The sequence below is a fragment of the Rhinopithecus roxellana genome, chromosome 20 (assembly GCF_007565055.1).
Source record: "Rhinopithecus roxellana isolate Shanxi Qingling chromosome 20, ASM756505v1, whole genome shotgun sequence".
NCBI lineage: Eukaryota > Metazoa > Chordata > Mammalia > Primates > Cercopithecidae > Rhinopithecus > Rhinopithecus roxellana.
Window position 1 is genome coordinate 47,781,949 of NC_044568.1, and position 23,378 is coordinate 47,805,326.

The 23,378-nt window shown below is 48.3% G+C and overlaps 1 protein-coding gene across 1 annotated transcript in view; it reads left to right on the top strand.

The window, feature by feature from the left end:
* The window catches only part of VWA3A (von Willebrand factor A domain containing 3A), an 80,401-nt gene that overhangs the window by 50,498 nt on the left and 6,525 nt on the right, over positions 1-23,378 (top strand). Inside the window, 13 exon segments of the mRNA XM_010388596.2 lie at positions 20-139; positions 5,583-5,657; positions 5,963-6,107; positions 7,527-7,722; positions 8,971-9,041; positions 11,967-12,119; positions 13,748-13,838; positions 15,175-15,285; positions 16,262-16,359; positions 17,761-17,898; positions 19,736-19,844; positions 21,669-21,813; positions 23,219-23,363. Coding sequence (XP_010386898.2) covers positions 20-139; positions 5,583-5,657; positions 5,963-6,107; positions 7,527-7,722; positions 8,971-9,041; positions 11,967-12,119; positions 13,748-13,838; positions 15,175-15,285; positions 16,262-16,359; positions 17,761-17,898; positions 19,736-19,844; positions 21,669-21,813; positions 23,219-23,363 — 1,597 coding nt within the window.

Sequence of the window (23,378 nt, forward strand, 5' to 3'; positions counted from 1 at the left end):
AGCTCGTGTTTCCTTTTAGGGTGGTTGTACTGCTCGATATCTCTGCGACCAATTCCATGTACATTATTCATATCCAGCACTCCCTGCGGCTGCTGCTGGAGGAGCAGTTATCCAACAAGGACTACTTCAACCTCATCGCGTACGTGTCTCCTGGCTCCTGGGGGCAAGGGTGGGTCGTGTGTGTTTGGATGCCATCGTTATGCTGAGGCTTTGGACATTGCCGGATGACAGATATTGACGTCATAGTCACCCGGCCTCCTAGGATAGCCATCAGTTTATCTGATTTGGATGATCTTGTTTGGGGCATTGAATAATTAAATGGTTGCAGGACTGTCCTACTGGAGCAAAGGTGATAAGTGACCCCAAAACACACTGCTTGATCAACCAGGATAAAGTAATTCAGCCCATTGGCCCATTTGGCTTCCAAGACAAAACAGGCAGAAGAGGAAAGGAAGGACTCCAGCCATGCCTTAGTCTCAGTCCTCAGCCTGACTCCAGCAACCCCCACCTTTTCAAACATTTAGGATTCCAATTCTAAATTTAAATTTAAATTGTATATATAAATTTGGCCGGGTGCAGTGGCTCACGCCTATAATCCCAGCTCCTCAGGAGGCCGAGACAGAGGATCACTTGCATCCATGAGTTTGAGACCAGCCTGGGCAACATAGTGAGACCCTATCTCTGTTTTAATAAATAAAAATTATACATATACATTTAATTATGTGTGTGTGTGTATATATATAAATCATATGCAATTTTTAAAACTGTATAGTTTGGAATTAAATACAATGAAGATCAGAGAGGTTTTGAAGATTTGAACTTTCTTCAAATTTATATATAATTTTAAAACTATATATAGTATATATAGTTTTAAAATGTTAATATAGTTTTAAAATTATATATTATATGTAATTATACTACATATCTAGCATTTTTAATTTAAAAACTATATATATAGTTTGTTTTTGTTTGTGTTTTTGTTTTTGTTTTGAGATGGAGTCTCACTCTGTTGCCCAGACTGGAGTGCAGTGGCTTGATCTCAGTTCACTGCAGCCTCCTCCTCCCAGGTTCAAGCAATTCTTCTGCCTCAGCCTCCCGAGTAGCTGAGTCTACAGGCACACACCACCACACCTGGCTAATCTTTGTATTTCTTTTTTTTTTTTTTTGAGATGGAGTCTCACTCTGTTGCCCAGGCTGGAGTGCAGTGGCCGGATCTCAGCTCACTGCAAGCTCCGCCTTCTGGGTTTACGCCATTCTCCTGCCTCAGCCTCCTGAGTAGCTGGGACTACAGGCGCCCGCCACCTCGCCCGGCTAGTTTTTTGTATTTTTTTTAGTAGAGACGGGGTTTCACCGGGTTAGCCAGGATGGTCTCGATCTCCTGACCTCATGATCCGCCCGTCTCGGCCTCCCAAAGTGCTGGGATTACAGGCTTGAGCCACCACGCCCGGCCTAATCTTTGTATTTCTAGTAGAGCCGGGGTTTCACTATGTTGGCCAGCTGATCTCGAACTCCTAACCTCAAGTGATCCTCCTGCCTCAGCCTCCCAAAGTGCTGGGATTACAGGCTTGAGCCACTGAGCCCAGCCATAAAAACTATACATATAATTTTTTTAATTGCATACTATTTTAACTAACAAGGGAAGACAGAGAGAAAAGGAACCCACTTAAAGAGTAGATTTTTATACAACCTCAAACGAAATAGGGCATTTTCTAAACCTATTAAGTCAACAGTTAGTATTAGATATTATTCTGTACCAGAGCCCAATCATTCCCTAATAAACTCTACAGAAAAATATTTATGGTAACATTATAGATAAGGAATTTTATTTATTTATCTACCCATTCATTCATTCAGCAATGTTTCATTGACAATGTGCCATGAATCAGTCCCTGTGCCAGGCACTGGGGAGATGGACACACAAAACGCATCCTCGAGGAACTCACAGCCTAACAGTGGGAGACAGGGATGTTAAGAAGTGCTATTAGGTGTTTTCTATAGAAATGAGTAGATAGCTAGGTATGGGACTGCAAGGTATCAGTGGCAGGATCAGTTCATTCCACCTGTGAGGAGTAGGCTCAGGACACCTTCATGGAGCAAGTGCCCCTTCCTCTGGGTCTTGATGAATGAGTAGGTGTTTGCCTAGCACCTGAGAATGATGGGATAGGGAGAAATGGTGTTCCAGGTAGAGGCAACAGCATGAGCAGGGGCGTGAGGTATGTTAGAGCTTTAGGGACCATCAGGTAGTTCAGCATGGATATGGGGGTGAGAGGGAGAGAATGTGCATGACAGAAATAACAGGTGATGGAGGACTGATATAGGCCATGCTCACGAGTTTCCTGTGCTATAGGATATAAAGGCACTGGAGGATTGCAAGCAAGGTACGAATACGATCGGGTTTGCATCTTCAAATGCTAGAGCAATGCTGTGAAGGAGGAACTGAAGGGATGTAATACCGGAGGGAAGAGACCAGTTTGACTCTTGCAATTGCCTGCCCTAGTGTTGACTGGGCTTAAGCCAAGGCACTGTGAATGGAAGAAAGAGTGTGTGGCCAGTAAGAATGGCCATTATTAAAGTCAAAAAATAACAGGTGCTGGTGAGGTTTCAGAGAAAAAGGAACAATTACACACTTGTTGGGAGTGTAAATTAGTTCAACCATGGTGGAAAGCAGTGTGATGATTCCTCAAAGACCTAAAAACAGAACTACCATTCAAACCAGCAATCCCATCCCTGGGTACATACCCAAAGGAATATAAATCATTCTATCATAAAGACAAATGCATATATATGTGCATTGCAGCACTATTAACAATAGCAAGAGATGGAATCAATGTGAATGCCCAACAGTGGTAGACTGGAGAAAGAAAATGTGGTACGCATATGCCACAGAATACTATGCAACCATAAAAAAGAGTGAGATCATGATCTTTGCAGGAATATGTATGGAGCTGGAGGCCATAATCTTTAGCAAACTAACACAGGAATAGAAAACCAAATACAGCATGTTCTTACTTATAAGTTGGAGCTAAATGATGAGAACACATGGACACATAAAGGGGAAAAACACACACGGGGGCCTAGTGGAGGGTGGGGGTGAGAGGAAGGAGATCAGGAAAAATAACTGATTGGTACACTTAATACCTGGGTGATGAAATAATCTATATAACAAACCCCCATGACAGGAGTTTACCTATATAATAAGCCTGCACACGTACCCCTGAGCCCAAAATAAAAGTTAATCAAGAAAGAGGTGCATGGAGGCTGGGCACAGTGGCTCACGCCTGTAATCCCAGCACTTTGAGAGGCCAAGGTGGGCAGATCACGAGGTCAGGAGATCGAGACTATCCTGGCTAACATGGTGAAACCCCGTCTCCACTAAAAATACAAAAAATTAGCCAGGCGTGGTGGCGGGCACCTGTAGTCCCAGCTTCTTGGGAGACTGAGGCAGGAGAATGGCATGAACCCAGGAGGTGGAGCTTGCAATGAGCCGAGATTGCGCCACTGCAGTCCAGCCTGGCAACAGAGCAAGACTCTGTCTCAAAAAAAAAAAAAAGAGGTGCATGGAAAAGATTTTAGGGAGTTAGAATCTACAGAATGTCGTCCCTGGCTGTAGGGGGTGAAAGAATGGTGAAGAGAAGATGATGCCCAAGAAGGACAGATCTCTGAAGGGAAAGATGGTTTTATACATCCAGAGTCTGAGACACTCAAGAGTTTGGAGAACATTAGGAGGAGGAGGAGCTCCAGTGAGGAGACCTAGCCAAGAAATAAGGGGTTTTGAGCCATCAGCATTTTGATTATATGAATGAAATAAATGTTAGTGCAGGGATCGCACCTGTGGAGATGCGAAGGGGAGAGAGAAGACAATCAAAGGCAGCACTTGGGAAACACCAGCATTTGAAGGGTGGGCAGAAGAAGGGAACCACTAAAGGAACACAGGAAAGGAGAACCCAGAAAGGTGGGAGGAAAACAAGAGAGAAAGGTGTTGGGACGCTATGTTAGTCCGTTCCTGCACTGCTATAAAGGAGTACATGAAGGTCGGGCGCAGTGGCTCACTCCTGTAATCCCAGCACTTTGAGAGGTCGAGGCAGGTGGATCACTTGAGGCCAGGAGTTCGAGACCAGCCTGGCTGACGTGGTGAAACCCCATCTCTACTAAAAATACAAAAATAAGTGGGTCTCAGTGGTACAGGCCTATAATCCCAGCTACTCCGGTGGCTGAGACATAAGAATCACTTGAACCCAGATTTATTATCCAGCGATAATAGGGATATATTTCCACTGGTGGGGGAATGGAGGGCATTGTTCATCTCTACCAGAGAATGCCCCCAGGGTGGAAGTTTGACTGCAATGGGTTGAGGAGGTGAGGAAGTGGTGGTATATCGTGTTTCCAGGGAGCTTGTCCACAAGGGGAAAGAGGAAAGAGTGAAGTTGCTCATAGAGTAGCTTCCCAGTGGAAGGAGGATGTTCTTATCAAGTATAGAGAGTCTGAAACAGGTAGAGAGGTGCTGGGGGCAGAGGGAAGTGGAGAGAAGTTGGGAATGTGTGGATGTGAGGGCGGAACTGTGGGGCAAAGTTTCAGAAGAGATGGGTGATGATGTCAAAGGCCAGGTGGAGGAATTAATCTTAAACTAGAGAGGGGACAACTTTTCATTCATAAAGAGTATAAATCCTCTTCTCAAGGATCTTAAATTCTGTCTTACAGGACAAATGAGACAATGTGGGTTTTCTGGATTTGGGGGTTTATTTGTTTGTTTTTTGAGACAGGGTCTTGCTCTGTTGCCCAGGCTGGAGTGCAGTGGCACAATCATAGCTCACTACAGCCTCAGCCTCCTGGACTCAAGTGATCCTCCCACCTCAACCTCCTAAGTAGCTAGGTCGACAGACATGTGCCACTATACCCAGCTAATTTTCTAGAAATGAGGTCTTGCTCTACTGCCCAGGCTAGATGTGTATTTTTTTTTTTCTTTACCAAATCCTGTTGATTACATAGATGTGTATTTAAAAAAAAAAACACACAGCACTTTGGGAGACTGAGATGGGCAGATCACAAGGTCAGGAGATCGAGATCATCCTGGCTAACATGGTGAAACCCCATCTCTACTGATAATACAAAAAAAAGTAGCCGGGCGCAGTGGCAGGCACCTGTATTCCCAGCTACTCGGGAGGCTGAGGCAGGAGAATGGCGCGAACCCGGGAGGCAGAGCTTGCAGTGAGCCGAGATCCCACCACTGCACTCCAGCCTGGGCAACAGAGTGAGACTCCATCTCCAAAAAAAAAAACTAAAGTATGGATAGGGAAGGGAAATGTGGAGCCATGCTAGGGGAGGTTAAATGGGGCCACACGCTGTAGCTCAACGCCTCAGAAAGAAAGCTGACCAAAGCTGGCTCACGCCATGTCTTGGCTGAAGTATGTTGGGACATATGACCCACAAGGAAATCTCAAGGCTGGCCCAGGCCAGTGACATCCTCACATTTTAGGGGATCTCATGAGAATTTTGTCCCCACTAAAACGCTGCAAAGCCCAAAGAGCTGGGCTGCCAAGTGGACCTCCCCCAGCCTAAGAATGAACTCTCTTTGCTTCTTAAAGGTTTGGAAGCACAATTGAAAGCTGGAGGCCTGAGATGGTTCCCATGAGCCACGACAATTTACAAAGTGCCTGGCGGTAGGTGATGGGCAGAGACTCCGTAGGGCTGTGTCTGAGGGAAGGCTTGCAGGCATTGTTTTCTCTGTCCCCCTCTCCACCAGGAAGTAGCTCTCTAGAGTCCCTGACCCCAAACAACCATGGGCAGAAATCAGAAAACAGCTTCCTTCTGTCTGCTGCTCTCCCCACCTGGCTGTCTTCACTTTGTGAGAGTGATGACATCAACTCCATCACGTCTGAGATGGCAAAGGCTCTCAACTACTCCCAAAATGTATGCCCTAGGCATGGGCCAATGACCCTCAGCATGGCCATCTCTGCCTCCCCAGGTGGGCCCTGAACCTGCGGTGTTGGGGCAGCAGGAACGTTCTCAGCGCCCTGCGGAAGGCTGTGGAAGTGGACTTCAAGGACAAAGACAAACACCAATCGCAGGGAATCTACCTCTTCACTGGGGGCATCCCTGACCAGGACATGGTGGGTAGGCCATGTCCTGGATGTCCATTATCCTTTGCGACCTCATCCATCTTCCCCCAGGTGGATACCTTGCCAAGGTTTCTGCAGCATGATTTCTAAAGCAGTGCTTCTCAAACTTTAATGTATAGACAGGCACCTAAGAATGCTGTTAAAATGCAGGCCCTGGAGACCAGATTGGGCAACATAGGGAGACCACATTTCTACAAAAATTTTAAAAATAACCTGCCATGGTGGCACATGCCCGTAGTCCCAGCTACTCAGGAGGCTGGGGTGGGAGGATCGCTTGAGCTCAGGTGCTTGAGACCAGCCTGGACAACATAGCAAGACCCCATCTCTACAAAAATAAAATTTTAAAAATTAACCAGATGTAGCCAGGCGTGGTGGCTCATGCCTGTAATCCCAGCACTTTGGAAGGCTGAGGCAGGCAGATCATCTGAAGTTGGGAGTTTGAGGTCACCTTGACCAACATGGAGAAACCCCATCTCTATTAAAAATACAAAATTAGCCAGGCGTGGTGGCACATGCCTGTAATCCCACCTACTCGGGAGGCTGAGGCAGGAGAATCACTTGAACCCCGGAGCGGGAGGTTGCGGTGAGCCAAGATTACGCCATTGCACTCCAACCTGGGCGACAAGAGTGAAACTCTGTCTCAAAAAACAAAAAAGTGTGGTGATGTGTGCCTGTAGTCACAGCTACTTAGGAGGCTGAGGCAGAAGGATTGCTTAAGCCCAGGAGGTCAAAGCTGCAGCAAGCTATGATCGTGCCCCTGCACTCCAGCCTGGGCAACAGAGCAAGACCCTGTCTCTTTAAAATATATACATACATACATACATACATACATACATACATACATAGTGCAGATCCTGGTTCAGTAGGTCTGGGATGGGGCCTGGGAGTCTGCATTTCTAGCAGGCTTCCAGGGGATGCAGATGCTACTGGTCTAGACCACGCCTGGTGTCAGGAGGCTCTCAGGTCCAGCTCCCAACCACACTCTGTTAAAATATTGAGAGACGGGAATTGAACAATGAGATCACTTAGACACAGGAAGGGGAACATCACACACCGGGGCCTGTTGTAGGGTAGTGGGAGGGGGAGGGATAGCATTAGGAGATATACCTAATGTAAATGATGAGTTGATGGGTGCAGCACACCAACATGGCACATGTATACATATGTAACAAACCTGCACGTTGTGCACATGTACCCCAGAACTTAAAGTATAATAATAAAAAAAAAAATTTTTTTTAATATATATTGAGAGAAACTGCAACCCAAGTTCATCTCTTTCCATCCTTGTGCCAAGGACTGGACCAGGCACAGAGAAGGCCCTGGAGAAACATGGCCAGGCTGGGCTGCCCAGAGCCCCACATCTTCAAGGCCCCCAGCTGCGGGCCCCTCTTACCTTCTCTTCCCCACCAGCCTACGCTCAGCGCCTACATGGCCGAGGCCTGTAGTGGCTGCGACCTCCAGCTGAACGTGTGTCTCTTCTACGTGGGTGAGCCAAAGATGGACACCACGCCCCCTGCCTGCTATGCCAGTCGCACTGACACGGCCACCGCCTACAAGGAGGTCACCCGGGCTGCAGGTGGCCGCTTCCACTGGTTTGGAGACACAGGTACATGAGTGTTTCCTCATCCCTTTGGCTCATTCCAAACAGTTGCCTCAGCACCAGCATAGCTCCCTTAGACCACAGATATATTCCAGAAAAGCAGCTTGTGAAAATCCCATTTTAAAATGTAAAACTGTTCCTCTGAAGATAGATAGCAGTGATGGTTGCACAACAATGTGAATGCACTTAATCCCACTGAATTGTACACTTTTAAGTGATTGAACTAGGAAGTTTGATGTTATGTATATTTTACTGCAATTTTTTTAAGTTAAAAAAAGTAGGCCGGACACAGTGGCTCATACCCATAATCCCAGCATTTTGAGAGGCCAAGGTGGTCCGATCACTTGAGGTCAAGACTTTGAGACTAGCCCAGCCAACATGGTGAAAACCTGTCTCTATTAAAAATACAAAAAATTAGCCGGGTGTGGTGGCATACACCTGTAGTCCCAGCTACTCAGGAGGCTGAGGTACAACAGAATTGCTTGAACCCAGGAAGCAGAGGTTGCAGTGAGCAGAGATCATGCCACTACCCTCCAGCCTGGGTGACAGAGCAAGACTCTGTTTCAAAAAAAAAAAAGAAGAAGAACTAAAACTCTGAAAGTATATTATGGGTCAGGTGGTGGCTCACACCTGTAATCTCAGCACTTTGGAAAGTTGAGGTAAGTGGATTGTTTGAGGCTAGTCCGAGACCATCCTGGGCAACATAGCAAGACTCTGCCTGTACAAAAAAATTAAAAACTAAAAATATATATATTTTAGAATGTCAGAGCTAGAAGGCACCCTAAACATCCCTTAGATTGTTTTTGGAAGGGTGGCATGTTCACAGCACATGGTTGGGAAGAGAGTAGTACATGGTACACAAAGCAACATTTTTTTAGAGACAGGGTCTCCCTCTGTCACCCAGGCTGGAGTGCAGTGGTGCCATCATACTTCACTGCAGCCTCAACCTCCTGGACTCAAGCAGTCCTCCCACCCCAGCCTCCTGAGCAGCTGGGACTACAGGTGTCCACCACCACACCAGACTAATTTCTTAAAATTTTTGATAGAGAAGGGGTCTCATTATGTTGCCCAGGCTGGTCTTGAACCTCAAGCAATCCTCCCTTTTCAGCCTCCCAAAGTGCTGGGATTACAGGAGTGAGCCACCAAGCCCAGCCCTCGAGTCACCTCCAGGTGGCTTTCTAGTATCCAAATGATGGGGATACTTGCCAGGATCCACACCCTGTCTCCCATGCTCACGATGTGCTTTGCTTCCAGGCATTTATGAGAGCGATGACATCAGTTCCATCATGTCTGAGATGGAAAAGGCTCTCAACTACTCCCAAAAGGTATGCCCTGGGCATGGGCCAATGACTGCACTGCCTTCTGTATTCATTTCCTGGGGCTACCATAACTGCCACAAATTGGGCGGCTTAAAATAACAACCATTGATTCCCTCACTTCCAGAGGCTAGAAGTCTGAAATCAAGGTGTCAGCAGGGCCAGGCTCCTCCGAAGGCTCTGGGTAGAATCTTTCCTTGCCCCTCCCTGACTTCTGGTGGCAATTGGTGTCTGTCTGTTTTTAATTGCACTGGTTGCTCTTTTAAAATGGCAAGGAAGACTTTACTTAAGACTGTTGCAATAGGGGAGAGAGATTGAACTCAACTCTAAATAATAGCAAAATAGCTGGAGATTTATAGCCAACGAGCAGAGTCAGTGGATGGAAAATTACTAAGAGAAGTGGATAAATATGATAGGTAAAAGGATTCTTGTTAAACAGGGCTCTTGCTAAAGGCAGACCAAAGACTTAGATATCAAAAATAGAACTGGGCACAGTGGCTCTCACCTGTAATCCCAGCACTTTGGGAGGCCAAGGCGGGCTGATGCTGGAGCCCAGGAGTTTGAGACCAGCCTCGGCAGCATGGTAAAACCCCATCTCTATTAAAGAATTTTTAAAAAATCATTAAAAAAAAGATATCTCAGATGGGAGATGAAGAACTTGATTGGATATCAAGGATGGGACAGGTCTCACTAAACTGACTTAGCAGAATTCTTTGCCAAAACTGAGTTCAGCAGGCCAAGGTCAAGGCCTCATTGAGAAGATGGTTTAGAGGAGCCTGGCTAAAGTTTGGTCAAGGTGGGAGTCCTTTGAGACTAAAATGTTACTTCCTCGGAGAGAGGAGTTGAGCAGGACAAGATACAATGAGAGAGGTAGCTAGGGGCCAGATCACGTGAGGAGCAATGAATATCTAAGGAAGAATTCCCTGGACTTGCAAGTGATTGAACAGCAGTGTGAAAGAGAAGACATCCAAAGTGACCCCCAAGCTCCTCACTGGGGCACCCAGTAGACAGTGAGGCCATTGACCAAGATGGAGAAAACAGGAGGAAAAGCCCATGGAAGGACGGTGCAGGGAAGGCTGGTCTGGGACAAGGGTGAGTTTGTGGAGCCTGCGAGATAACAAGTGAGGGTACCCTACAGGCAGGTGGGAAAAGACATGGCTGGAGATGGAGATTTGGGGCAGTTTAAGCCACAATGATGGACAGAGGGCACTTAGCAAGGATGTGGTCGAGGCAATGGAGTGGAGGAGCCTGCGAAGGAGACTCCTGGACTCCACCACTCGCGGAAGGACTCACTTCCCAGACAACTGTGGACTCCTGGGAGGGCAGGGCCACATCTCCATCTTCTATTCCTCTGTGGCCACTGGATCTGCAGATCTGTGGCTCCCCCTGCGTGCCTGTGCCGTCTTCCCCAAAAGGAACCCTTTTGGTGCTTTTAAAATATCCCTTCCCGGCTGGGCGCAGTGGCTCATGTCTGTAATCCCAGCACTTTGGGAGGCCGAGGCAGGCAGATCTCAAGGTCAGGAGATGGATACCATCCTGGCTAACATGGTGAAACCCCGTCTCTACTAAAAATACACACACACACACACTAGCTGGGTGTGGTGGTGCGCACCGGTAATCCCAGCTGTTCTGGAGGCTGAGGCAAGAGAATCCTTGAACCTGGGAGGCAGAGATTACAGTGAGCTGAGATCACGCCACTGCACTCCAGCCTGGTGACAGAGTGAGACTCCGTCTCTAAATAAATAAATAAAAAATAAAGAAATATCCCTTACCCTCAGATGCACACAGTCCCATTCCCTCATCTGATAAACTCATTCATATGGTGTTAATGGGCAATGACTGTGTGATTCACCTTTCCAGAGGATGCTCATTTACATTTAAGTGGTGTCTTCTGGAGCTTTGATTGAGAATAATTGCTGGGGAACCAGTCAGGCTGACCGGCCCACAAGTGGAGGCCACAGTGTCTCACAATGGAAGGGTGCTGGCTTTAGAACCAGACCCACCTGGTTTGAATTGAAGTTTTTCTACACACTGATAAGATGGCCTTAGATGAGAACCTTAAGCTCACAGAGCTGTAACTGTAATAGATCTGTTGCCAGATATGCATGGCAAGTCAATGCGCAGAGACACTGCGTTGTGGCAGAGAAAAAAATTTAATTGTCAAACGGCCAAACGAGGAGGTGGGAGGGAACCTCAAATCCATCTCCCCGGGGAATTTGGCATTAAGGTTTTTAAGGGTATTGCAGTGGGCTGAAGTGTGGAGATCACTGACTAGTTGGGTGCAGGCTGGAGTCATGGGCAGGGGAGATGAAGAAGCTGTGTTCTCATGCTGTTCCTATTCCTCTGGGGGTCTTCAAACTGGTTGGCATCAGCTACTTTGCTGGAATTCGGGTCTGAAAAACATCTTAAGCAATTCTTAAACAAAAGTCTTGTGATTCTGACGTCAGAAATCCTATCTAGAGGAACAATGGGGATGCAAACAGCCAGGATCTGGTGCTATGTGACTTTAGGTTACAAAGAAGTGGGGCTATCTGCAGCCTGATCAGGGCTTCATGGTAACTAGATTTTTGTCCAGAATTCTTGTTAACTCTGTGATGACAGCTTCAGAGCTTTGGCTTCCTCATGTGTAAAATGGGGAGACGACAGCACCTACCCTACTGGCGTAGCTGACGTGACCTGTTGGCATGAGGGTTGGAGACTCCCAAGTATTCACTAACCCAGAGCCTATGCCTCCCAGGCCCCCATACCTGGTCCTGACTGTTGTTCATAGGATTGGTCCTTAGCACTCTCAGCCCCAGGTGGCTTTCTAGGGATGAAAAGAGGAATCCAAGGGATGTCAGAGGTTCCAGTGGATACAGTCCCTTCTGCTCTGTGTGTGTGTGTGTGTGTCCACAGTGGCTGGTGGTGCCACTGACCCTCCCAATCCCACTGCAGTGTGCCTTCCTCATGGCCTCCCTGAAGAACCATTCAAGAAAAGTACTGGGAAGTGCAGCCCTCCTGAAAGAAAAACCAAAGACACTTCAGCTAAGAAGTCAGCCCAAGAAGCTCTGCCCTCCCAGGCCCACCGCCCCCTTGGGGGCCAGAATGGTTTGACTCCCCTCCTAATAACACGCACAAGATTTGGTTTCCTGTTTGTCTTCTGGTCTTTCCTGGGTCTTACAATGGCTGGGGCCAGCGGGGATGGGGTGGGCGCTTCAGTGGTGAGTGTCCCGTGGGTGCCTCTTGCCCAGGCCTCCAGGGGAAAATCTCCCGCGGGGGCCCGGCTCCTCAGTTCTGGGGCTCCTCTGGCCTCCCCCACCCCACCCTTGGCTCTGCTAGCCTATCCCAGCCTTTTCCCTACCCTGGTACTGAGGATGCCACAGAATTGACACCCACCTGTTTCATCTGATGGCTTATCCTGGAGGGTCTCTTGGAGGCAAAGGAATTAGGGTCTCTAAGGGCTCTTCCCACGGCCGCCCAAGACTTTGCAGGGGCCGATAGGAGCCTGAGGGTGGGCTGCACCTGCTAGGGGTTTATCCCCATTCACAGCCTGTCAATTCTGTCCTCCATAAAATACCCACCCACCTTGGCAGTCAGAAGGGCTCTAGAGGAAAGACCTCAGAGGCACCTGTGCTTGTGAGCAGACTGGGAGGGACACCTGTGAGTCCCTCAGAATTGCATGACTCAGACCCTGTGAGTGCAGTCCATGTTCAGAATGTGGAAATCCATCCCAGACCGTAGGTAGCAGATTCCCAGTCAAAGGGCTGCCTTTCCAGGAGAGCCTGTGCAGCCAGGCTCTGCCCTTGTTCGGGGAACTCCACCAGGTTTCAGGAGCCAGCTCAGGCACTTCACCCCCTCCTCAGGGGCTGCCTCTTGAGCCTCCAGTGCTTCCTGAGTGTCTCCTGAAACCAGGCCAGGTGCTCCCCAGAGAGTGACTTTTTAATGACCGCCACACTCCGGTCGTGGCTGAGAATGAAGGAACTCTTCCCTTAAAACAGATGCCTAGGCCAGGCGCAGTGGCTAACACCTGTAATCCCAGCACTTTGGGAGGCTGAGGCAGGTGGATCACGAGGTCAAGAGATTGAGACCATCCTGGCTAACACGGTGAAATCCCCTCTCTACTAAAAATACAAAAATTAGCCAGGTGTGATGGTGGGCACCTGTAATCCCAGCTACTCGGGAGGCTGAGGCAGGGAGAATTGCTTGAACCTTGGAGGCAGAGCTTGCAGTGATCTGAGATCATGCTGCTGCACTCCAGCCTGAGTGACAGAGCCAGACTCCGTCTCAAAAAAGAAAACAAACAAAAAACTGAGGTGCCTGATAAGGCAGAGAAGTTACCTAAATTTCTGTTGTCGTCCTGGAGGCCCAGACATCCCAGTCCATTAGGAAAAGGGGCAGGTAACTGATGAAGAAAGTTCTGGCAAACCCCCATAGCTCTCTCACTAGCAGCTGTCTCACTCTCATCTCACACACATACACATGCATACATACACATATGCACATGCACACACATGCATATACACTCATACACACATGTACACACCCATACTTTTTCACCTCAAAACCCAGAGTCCCCTCTGAATCTGCTGCAGGAGAGGGGCCAAACCTATCTGAGGAGTCCCCTCCCTTAGGCTCCTCCCTACAAGTTCCTCATGGACAGATTGAGGTCAGGGTAACTGGGGCCCTGCCTGCCATGGGGAACACTCCTCTGATGGGAAAGACCACCTGTTTTCTAGAGCATTAAAGATGACCCTGACAGAGAGAAGAGCCCCCCGCTGAAATCTCTGAAATGGCGTCCACTCAGTAGCAGAGATGGCATCTCACCAGGTAAGGCACGACCACAGTCAAGCAGGGTGGAGGGATGTCATGGTCACGGCTGAGGCATGGGTTAATAATGATAGTAACTAAAGCCAGGTGTGGAAGTTCGTGCCTGTAATCCCAGCATTTTTGGAGGCTGAGGTGGAAGGATCACTTGAGGTCAGGAGTTCAAGCCTTGACAACATAGCAAGACTCCATCTCTACCAAGAAAAAAAAAAGCCAGAGGTGGTGGTGCATGCCTGTAGTCCCCCAGCTACTCAGGAGGCTGAGGTGGGAGGATTGCTTGAGCCCAGAAGTTCGAGGCTGCAGTGAGCTATGATTGCACCACTGTGCTCTAACCTCAGTGACAGAGCAAGACCCTGGCTCTACCTTTTTTTTTTTTTTTTTTTTTTGGAGACAGAGTCTTGGTCTGTCACCCAGGCTGGAGTGCAGTGGTGTGATCTCAGCTCACTGCAACCTCCACCTCCCAGGTTCAAGTAATTCTCGTGCCTCAGCCTCCTGAGTAGCTGGGACTACAGGTGGGTGCCACCATGCCTGGCTAATTTTTTGTGTTTTTAATAGGGACGGGGTTTCACCATGTTGCCCAGGCTGGTCTCCAAGTCCTGAGCTCAGGCAATTCATCCACCTCAGCCTCCCAAAGTGCTGAGATTACAGGGGTGAGCCACCACGCCTGGCCACATCTCTTAAAATAATAATCATAATAGCAATAATGATAGTAACTGAAACGATCAATGATCCTGAGTCTTGATCATGTGCCAGCCCATCTGCTAAGATTGTCCCATTTAGAGCCTATAATGATCAATCCTTTGCATCGGTACTCTTTCAGCTTCCTATTGTACTGACAAAGGAACTGAGGCTCGGGGGGCTAAGGATCATGTGCCACTAGTGGTAACAGGCCTTCACAATCTTTATGAAAATATTCAGCTCATAGAACCTAAGACCATATATTTTATTTCTGATGTCAAAGGTATGGCTGAGTGGCTCAGAGCAGAGTTCTGGAGTCAGCAGGACCAGGTAGAATCATTGCCCTGCTTCTTATTGGTGGAGTTCCACTTACCTCATCTGTAAACTGGGGGACTGTGAGGATGAAGCGAGGCAGCATACTCAAAGCACTTAGCACAATGCCAGGGAAGGATCTGGACTCGGTAAATGGTAGCTATAGCTACTTCTGATCCAAGCAAAGCCAGAGACCTGGGGTGGGGACACGGGGTGCCTTGAAGTTATCCTGGAGCCCCATTTCCTGGGGTGAAGTATAGCTGAACTTGAGTGTCCCTAAGCCAGGCTGGACAGCTATATTGCAAGAATGCACACAGCTGCTCCAGCCAACAAGCCAAATGTTCTTCAGCTGCGGCCCAGCCGATGAAAGAAGGGATGATGGAACACAGGAGGAAGACCAAGTCAAGGGAAGCAGAGACATCTCTTTCGCTGTTCTACACAGAGAAAGGGAATAACGTGGGTAAGTTAGAGGCTATGCAGGTGTCTGGACAGCCCCCTGCCCCTGGGGGAGCTGTAAGGGCAGCAGGTACCGCGGGAAGGAACCCCTCCTGCTGTCCCAGGACCTGGGCACTGGTGCCTCTGCAGCAAGCCTGTCCTCAAACAACTCAGTTCTCCCAGCCTCGGGAAATGGACATGCAAAATTTTGACAACAACCAGGGAATGAGAAAAGTCAATATTGAAGATGAGACCTCCTGAGATCCTCGGGCACTCCGACTCTGTCGACTAGGTGCAGTTTCCTTAGCTCTAAGGCAGATGGGAAGGGATGGAGATGATTCCCCTAGGCCAGCCTGATTGACTGCTGTGAAATGGTGCAGATCCCAAGAACAATTCATTGCTAGGCGGGAGGTTCCCAAACAGCCTTTCCCCATCCACCCAACAGCCTCCCTTTATACCTCTCAGCAAATTGCACTAAGGACTTTTACAACTGACTTGATTGACAGAGAAATTGACGTGAAAAAGGGAGCAGGGGGAGGGAAGAGAGGTACACAGAGTGACCATCTTAGTTCATTTGTGCTTCTATAAAGGAATACCCAAGGCTAGGTAATTTATAAAGAAAACAGATTTATTTAGCTCGGGGTTCTGCTGGCTGGAAGTTTGGGCATCTGGTGAGAGCCTCAGGCTGCTTCCACTCATGGTGAAAGGCACTGGGGAGCTGGCATGTGCAGCGATCACATGGAGAGAGAGGAAGCAAGAGAACGGGGAGGTACCAGGCTTTTATTTAACAGCCAGCATTTGCAGCAAGCAATAGAGGGAGAACTCACTCGCTCCCCACCCTGTCACCAGGGAGGGCATTGATCTATTCATGAAGGAACCGTTCCCATGACCCAAACACCTCCCATCAAGCCCCATCCCCAACACTGGGGATCACATTTCATGAGGTTTGCAGGGGCTCAAACATCCAAACTATAGCAATGACCTTACTCTGCTTCTCCTAGGCTCGGTGTACAAGAAGTACCCTCAAGGAAGGGGCGTGAGAAGGATTAGCTCTTCTATTGACTTACCCAGAAAGGATACAGTTTGCTCAAGCCAAGAGGTATTAAGTCGCTTGTACCAGCACATGCCCATTAAGCAATAGAGTAATTCCTTCCACCAGCCATTACTTCTAGGAGTGGGGGGATAATCAGAAATGGGAACAGGCCGGGCACAGTGACTCACACCTGTAATCCCAGCACTTTGGGAGGCTGAGGAGGGTGGATCACTTGAGGTCAGGAGTTCGAGACCACTTGGTCAACATGGTGAAACCCCTTCTCTACTAAAAATTTAAAAATTAGCCAGGTGCAGTGGCATGCCCTGTAGTCCCAGCTACTTGGGAGGCTACAGCATGAGAATGGCTTGAAACCGGGAGGTGGAGGTTGCAGTGAGCCGAGATTGCATCACTGCACTCCAGCCTGGGTGACAGAGGAAGACTCTGTCTCAAAAAAAAAAAAAAGGACAAACCTGATAAGAACAATTCCTTACTATGGCAGATGGGATAAGGGTTAAATAGACCTAAATTCAAAATCTAGGTCTGCTACTTCCTGCCTGGGTGACCTTGGGCAGGTCACCTAGCTACACTCAATCTCACTGCCTTTGTAAAATAAGGACAATTGTGCCTGTCAAATAAGATTGATGTGAAGATTCATTAAAGTGAAATCAACGGAAATCCCCCATCTTGTGCCTAAGGGGATGGTCATCCCACAACTATTCAATAAAAGCCTGAGCTTGGGTCTGATTGTGTCGATGGCAGATGCCATCCCTGACAGATGTCCCTCGTTGTGACAAGGAGACTGAGATTATCCTAATTGGGTTAGAGTCTGAGTTTTTTTTGACCAATCGGGGCTTTCCACTCAAATGTTGTGGGTGGGATTTAAATGGATGTTGGGGAAGCAACAGCATCCACTAGACTAGGGTCTGGGAGGTGCTCAATAGATTTTGTTGTTCACCCCCAATATTTCTTTTTTTTATTTTTTTTTGAGACAGAGTTTCACTCTTGTTGCCCAGGCTGAAGTGAAGTAGCACTATCTTAGCTCACTGCAACCTCCGCCTCCTGGGTTCAAACGATTCTCATGCCTCAGCCTCCCAAGTAGCTGGGATTACAGGCGTGCACCACTATGCCCAGTTAATTATTTGTATTTAGTAGAGATGGGGTTTCACCATATTGGTCAGGCTGTTCTCAAACTCCTGACCTCAGGTGATCCACCCCTGTCAGCCTCCCAAAGTGCTGGGATTACAGGCGTGAGCCACTGCGCTGAGCCTGCCCCCCATATTTCTTGTGCACTTCTCGCCCAAAGCCAGGGAAGGAATTTGCATGGGATGGATGCTCAGTGAGGACCTGGGAATCCCACATTTCAAACATCATACAGGTTTCAAACGTGAGGTTCTCATAGACTAATCAGATGATCATTCAGTTGAGTCTGAATTGCCTAAGATAATAGTTCTTTCCTTTATTCTAAAGTGGATGGCAAAATATGGGCTCAAAAAATTGAAGCTGGAGATTTCCAGATGCATGGGTCCCAGCTGCACTCATCAAAAGTCAGGACAGAGGTCAGCATCAGCCAAACACTGCAGCATCTTCCCCAGCGTTGAGATCCATGTAAGTCACGATTTTCATCACCATTTTTTTTCTCCCCCAACTCAGCTGCAAATGGCAGAGAGCAGTGTAGGGCACTGTGGCCTCTATTTCTGCTTGTGGGAACTGCCCTCCTCCCCAAAATGGGACTCCCCTCACCAAATAGGAGATGCAAAATCCTGTTGGAAGAAAAGCCAACTTCCCAGAGGGCCTAAGATCCCATTCCAGGGTTAGATGGGCTCATTGGAGTAAGAATTAGAAACAATTGCTGAGGCCAGGTGCGGTGACTCCTGCCTATAGTACCAAGTGCTTTGGGAGGCTGAGGTGGGAGGATTGCTTGAGCCCAAGAGTTTGAGACCAGCCTGGGCAACATAGCAAGACCCCATCTCTGGAAAAAAAATTAGATTAGCCAGGTGCAGCTGTGTACCTGTAGTCCCAGCTACTTGGGAGGCTGAGGCAGGAGGATTAGTTGAGTCATGGAATTCAAGGCTGCAGTGAGCCGTGATCACGCCACTGCACTCCAGCCTGGGTCATGGAGCAGGAGCCTGTCTCTTAAAACATAAAAAGGAAAAGATAAGAAAAAGTAGCAATTGCTGAGAAGATTAGACCATGGCTGAAGTGTTCACCCATAAGAATGCTGTACCCCAATACTGAGGACGGTTCTGTTATGGCAACAAATAGGGGTTGTGATAGAAAGTGAAGGGTTCTCTTCTCTATTTTCTAATTTTGGGGTGATTTTTTATTGCTTTGACACTAGAATAAGTAAATTTAGTACAGAATGAAAATCAGATCATTTCTCTCCTTGCCCTTTTATCCTACATTATCAAGATTAGGGGAAACTAAAAATAGCCACAAAATTCAAAATTATTCACTAGAGGAACATACGGTCGTTCTAGTATGCTGCCCCTCTCCACCCAAAGTCATTATTTAGTTCAAAATTTATGAACTTCTTACCCCACCATTAAGAGTTTTCTATTTTAAAATTTAGAGATCATTGACCGGGTGCAGTGGCTCACGCCTATAGTACTAACACTTCGGGAGGCTGAGGCGGGAGGATCACCTGAGGTCAGCAGTTCAAGGCCACCCTGGCCAACACAGTGAAACCCCATCTCTAGCGTAAATACAAAAATTAGCCAGTCATGGTGCCGTGTGCCTGTAGTCCCAGCTACTCAGGAGGCTGAGGCAGGAGAATCGCTTGAACCCGGGAGGCGGAGGCTGTAGTAAGCCGAGATCGCACCTGGGCAACAGAGTAAGACTCTGTCTCAAAAAAAAAAGTTAGAGATTATTATGATTTTTATTAATACAGCAACTGCATTTGCCAAAAACCAAAATCATCCTAATTCCCTACTCCTTTGTAGAACCATAAATCTACTAGTTTAATAAAAGAAAAAAGGCTTTAAACAAACAAACAAAAAACATATGCTTAACAGATGGTTGTTTTTTATGGGTTTTTGTTTGTTTGTTGAGACAGGATCTTGCTCTGTCATCCAGGCAGGAGTGCAGTGGTGCAATTGCAGCTCACTGCAGCCTCTACCTCCCTGGGCTCAGGCAACCCTCCCACCTCAGCCTCCCCTAAGCAGCTGGGACCACAGGCATATGCCACCACGCCTGCTATTTTTCTGTTTTTGGAAGAGATGAGGTCTCCCTATGTTGCCCAGGCTGGTCTTGATCTCCTGGGCTCAAGCAATCCTCCTGTCTCAGCCTCCCAAAGCACTGGGATTACAGGGATGAGCTACCATGCCCAGCCAACAAATGTTTTGAGAATTGTTAACCATGATGGAACAAACAATTTTAGGGGGTGATGGGGATATGAAGAAACGGCTGATGGGGTGGATACTTGCCTCCACTTGCCTTAACCCAGGGAGTGGTGAGACACATTCAGTGGACGCCTGGGGAGATGGAGGTGTACATCAGGCACTTGGAGAAGGTGTTAAGGCGCTATGTCCAGAGGCTGCAGTGGCTGCTGTCCGGTGAGCCTGTCCACTGCCCTGAAGGGTGGAGGAGCATGAGGGGATGTGGAAGGCTACCCCCAGGGACCCCAGTATCAGTCCTTCCAAAGCCAGGCCTTTGAGAACTGCAGATCAGAGGATTAGGCCAGGAACATCATCCAGATACAACATGACACTGGGAGGCTGGGCGTGGTGGCTCATGCCTGTAATCTCTGCACTTTGGGAAGCCGAGGCGGTTGGATCACCAGTCAGTAGTTTGAAACCAGCCTGGCCAACATGATGAAAATATAAAAATACCCTACTAAAAATACAAAAAATTAGCCAGGCATGGTGGCGGGCACCTGTAATCCCAGCTACTTGGGAGGCTGAGGCAGGAGAATTGCAGGGGTTGCAGTGAGCTGAGATCGTATCACTGCACTCCAGCCTGGGCAACAAGAGTGAAACTCTGTCCAAAATAAAAAATGACAGTGGGTTCAGAGGACGGGCAAGGGGCTGGATAACAGGGAGGTCGAACATGGGCCCAAGAGCTCCAGCGGGAGCTCACACACGTCACAGCCTGCTCTGCAAGGTCACCTGCCACACCTTGCCTTCCTGCAAATGACAAGGGGCTGACTGTCAAAAGGTTTGCTTTAATATTGACTGGGCCCTAGCAAAACAACCCCTGGAGGTACAGATGGTAAGGGGAACTAATAGAGCAGAAACCCTCTGTTTATTTATTATTATTATTATTTTATTTTAGAAACATGGTCTTGCTCTGTCACCTAGTCTGGAGTCCAGTGGTGCAGTCATGGCTCACTGCGGCCTCGAACTGGGCACAAGCAATCCTCCCACCTCAGCCTTGCAAGCAGCTGAGACTACAGGCACGTGCCACCATGCCCAGCTTACTTTATTTATTTTTTTAAGATACAGAGTCTCGCTATGTTGCGCAGGCTGGCTCTGAACTCCTAGGCTCAAGCGATCCTCCTGCCTCGGCCTCCCAAAGTCCTGGGATTATAGGTGTAAGCCACTGCGGACCTCTTTTCAGAGAGCACCAAGTCCCCTCCTGGAGAGGCAAATGGACAGGGTTGGGCTGTGGATTAAGAGATGGTCTGAAGCATCAAACCCAAGAAGGTGGGCAGACAGCTGGAACTGCGCAGGAGGGGATTCAGGCTATGGGGCCTGGAGGGTTTCTAGGGCAATAGGAGGAGGGAGGAAGGGAGTCCTATATGGAGATCCTACAGGTGGCCTTGTATGTGCCACTCAGGGTCTATGTAAATTCATTAGGTCCAGTCCTCTGCAGTAGGACCTGGTATAGATGGTCCACGGACAGGGGCATCATGATGACTGCTGCTTCAGGTACAGTTGTCAGGTCAGAGGCTGAGCTGGGACAGAGAAGCCATGAGCCTCTCTCTACTCTCGGTTCACATTACCCCTGGGAATGGTGACTTAAAACCAGAGACCCAGCGATTTCTTTTGTAGTACAAGTCCCCCAGCTGACATACCAGTACATACCCAAACACTATCTAATACTTCAAAGCAATATCATGATACTATTGATACTATTGATACTTTAAGGATGAGGAAACTCAAGCCCAGGAGGTTTAACCGCTTGTACAACTCATCACAGACAAAGCCAGAGCTGAAATCTTGATCTCCTAAAGCCCAAACCACTGATCAGGTCTGCCCTTGGACAATCGCCCCCTCCCACAGCACCACAAAGGCCGTCTCCCAGTGGGGTGACATCCGATCAATGATCAGGCAGGCAACAGGTGTTGCAAGACTTTATAGTTGATAGATACAGCGCGGGAAACCACCCAGGAGGAGGGACCCCTCACCCCCGCCTCTGCCCCACCTGTCTCGGAGCAGGGAGCCGCCGACTGTTTGGCACCGTTTTGGAGAGCAAAGTATGCATTTTGCTGGACACGTCAGGGTCCATGGGCCCTTACCTGCAGCAGGTTAAGACAGAGCTGGTTTTGCTGATTTGGGAACAGCTGAGGAAGCGCTGTGACAGGTAAGAGGCGAAGGCTGATCAGGAAGATCAAAGGGGCAGTTCCCGGGGCTTCCCTGGTCAAGCATGCCGTCTCCTCTCAGCGTCAGCAGGCCTGGAGTTTTTGAGATGCTCTTCTGAGTAACGCATTTGAGTAGGAAAGAGCACTGTATTCTGCTCTGCTGTGAAGGAAAGCAGTTTTTAGAGGCTGGGTATGGTGGCTTATACCTGTAATCCCGGCAATTTTGGGGGCCAAGGCAGGAGGATCACTTGAGCTCAGGAGTTCAAGACCAGCCTCAGCAACAAAGTGACACCCCATCTCTACAAACATTTAAAAATTAGCTGGGTATGGTGGTGTGCACCTGTAGCCCCAACTACTTGGGAGGCTGAGGAAGGAGGATCACTTGAGCCCAGGAGGTTGAGGCTGCAGTGAGCTATGATTGCACCAGTGCACTCCTGCATGGGCAACAGAGTAAGACGCTGTCTCAAAAAAAAAAAAAAAAAAAAAAAGGAACGCAATTTCAGGCCTAGGGACAATTGCAGGCACAGCAAAGGAACCACTATGTGGCCTTGAAGTATGGCTTTCAGCTGAACTTGATTTTTTTTAATTCTTTATTTAATTTTTAAAATTTTTGTGAACTTGATTTTTGAGTGGAAGAAGTTGTTTATTTTCCCTATCCGGAAGGGTTGACCCTAAGGGGACCCCAGGGGACTCTCATCTTAGACTAGGCCTCTTTCTTGTCTTAATCAGAGTACACATTTCTTGAGTACTTCCTGTGCACCAGATGCTTTACACGCATCATTTCATCAACTCTCACAATGAGCCCGTGAGGCGTTGCTGTTATCAGCCCCCATTTTTCAGAAAAAGAAGCCAGGACTTCAAGAGGTTAAGACACTTGCTGAAGATTGGGTAACCAGTCACTGGCTGAGCTAGGATTGTTTGGGTTTTTTGTTTGTTTGTTTGACACAGGGTCTTACTCTGTTGCCTAGACTGGAGTGCAGTGGTGTGATCATAGCGTCCTGGGCTCAAGTGATCTCACACCTCAGCCTCCCAAGTAGCTTGGACTATAGGCACACACCACCATGCCTGGCTAATTTTTTTTAAAATTTTTTTGTAGAGATGGGGGTCTCACTATGTTGCTGAGGCTGGTCTTGAACTCCTGGCCTCAAGCAATCCTCCCAGCTTGGCCTTCCAAAGTACTGGGATTACAGGCACAAGTCACTGTGTCTGGCTTGAGCTGGGATTTAAATCTATCTCTGTCTGCATCCAAATCGTCAGTATGTACCCTCTCATTCTCAAGAGGCCCCATGCCTTCTCCCTGAGAGGCCACGGGGCTCATTGTAGGGGTCTTCAGTCTAGACAGGCCTATTCTAACCAATCTCTTTCTCCCCTTCTCTGCCCCTCACCTCCTCTTTTCCTCCTTCCCAGTTTTAACCTGCTCAGCTTTGCAGAGAGCCTTCAGTTGTGGCAGGACACGCTGGTGGAGACCACAGATGCAGCGTGTCATGAGGCTATGCAATGGGTGACCCACCTGCAAGCTCAGGGCAGCACCTCCATCTTGCAAGCATTGCTGGCAAGTCCCACCACG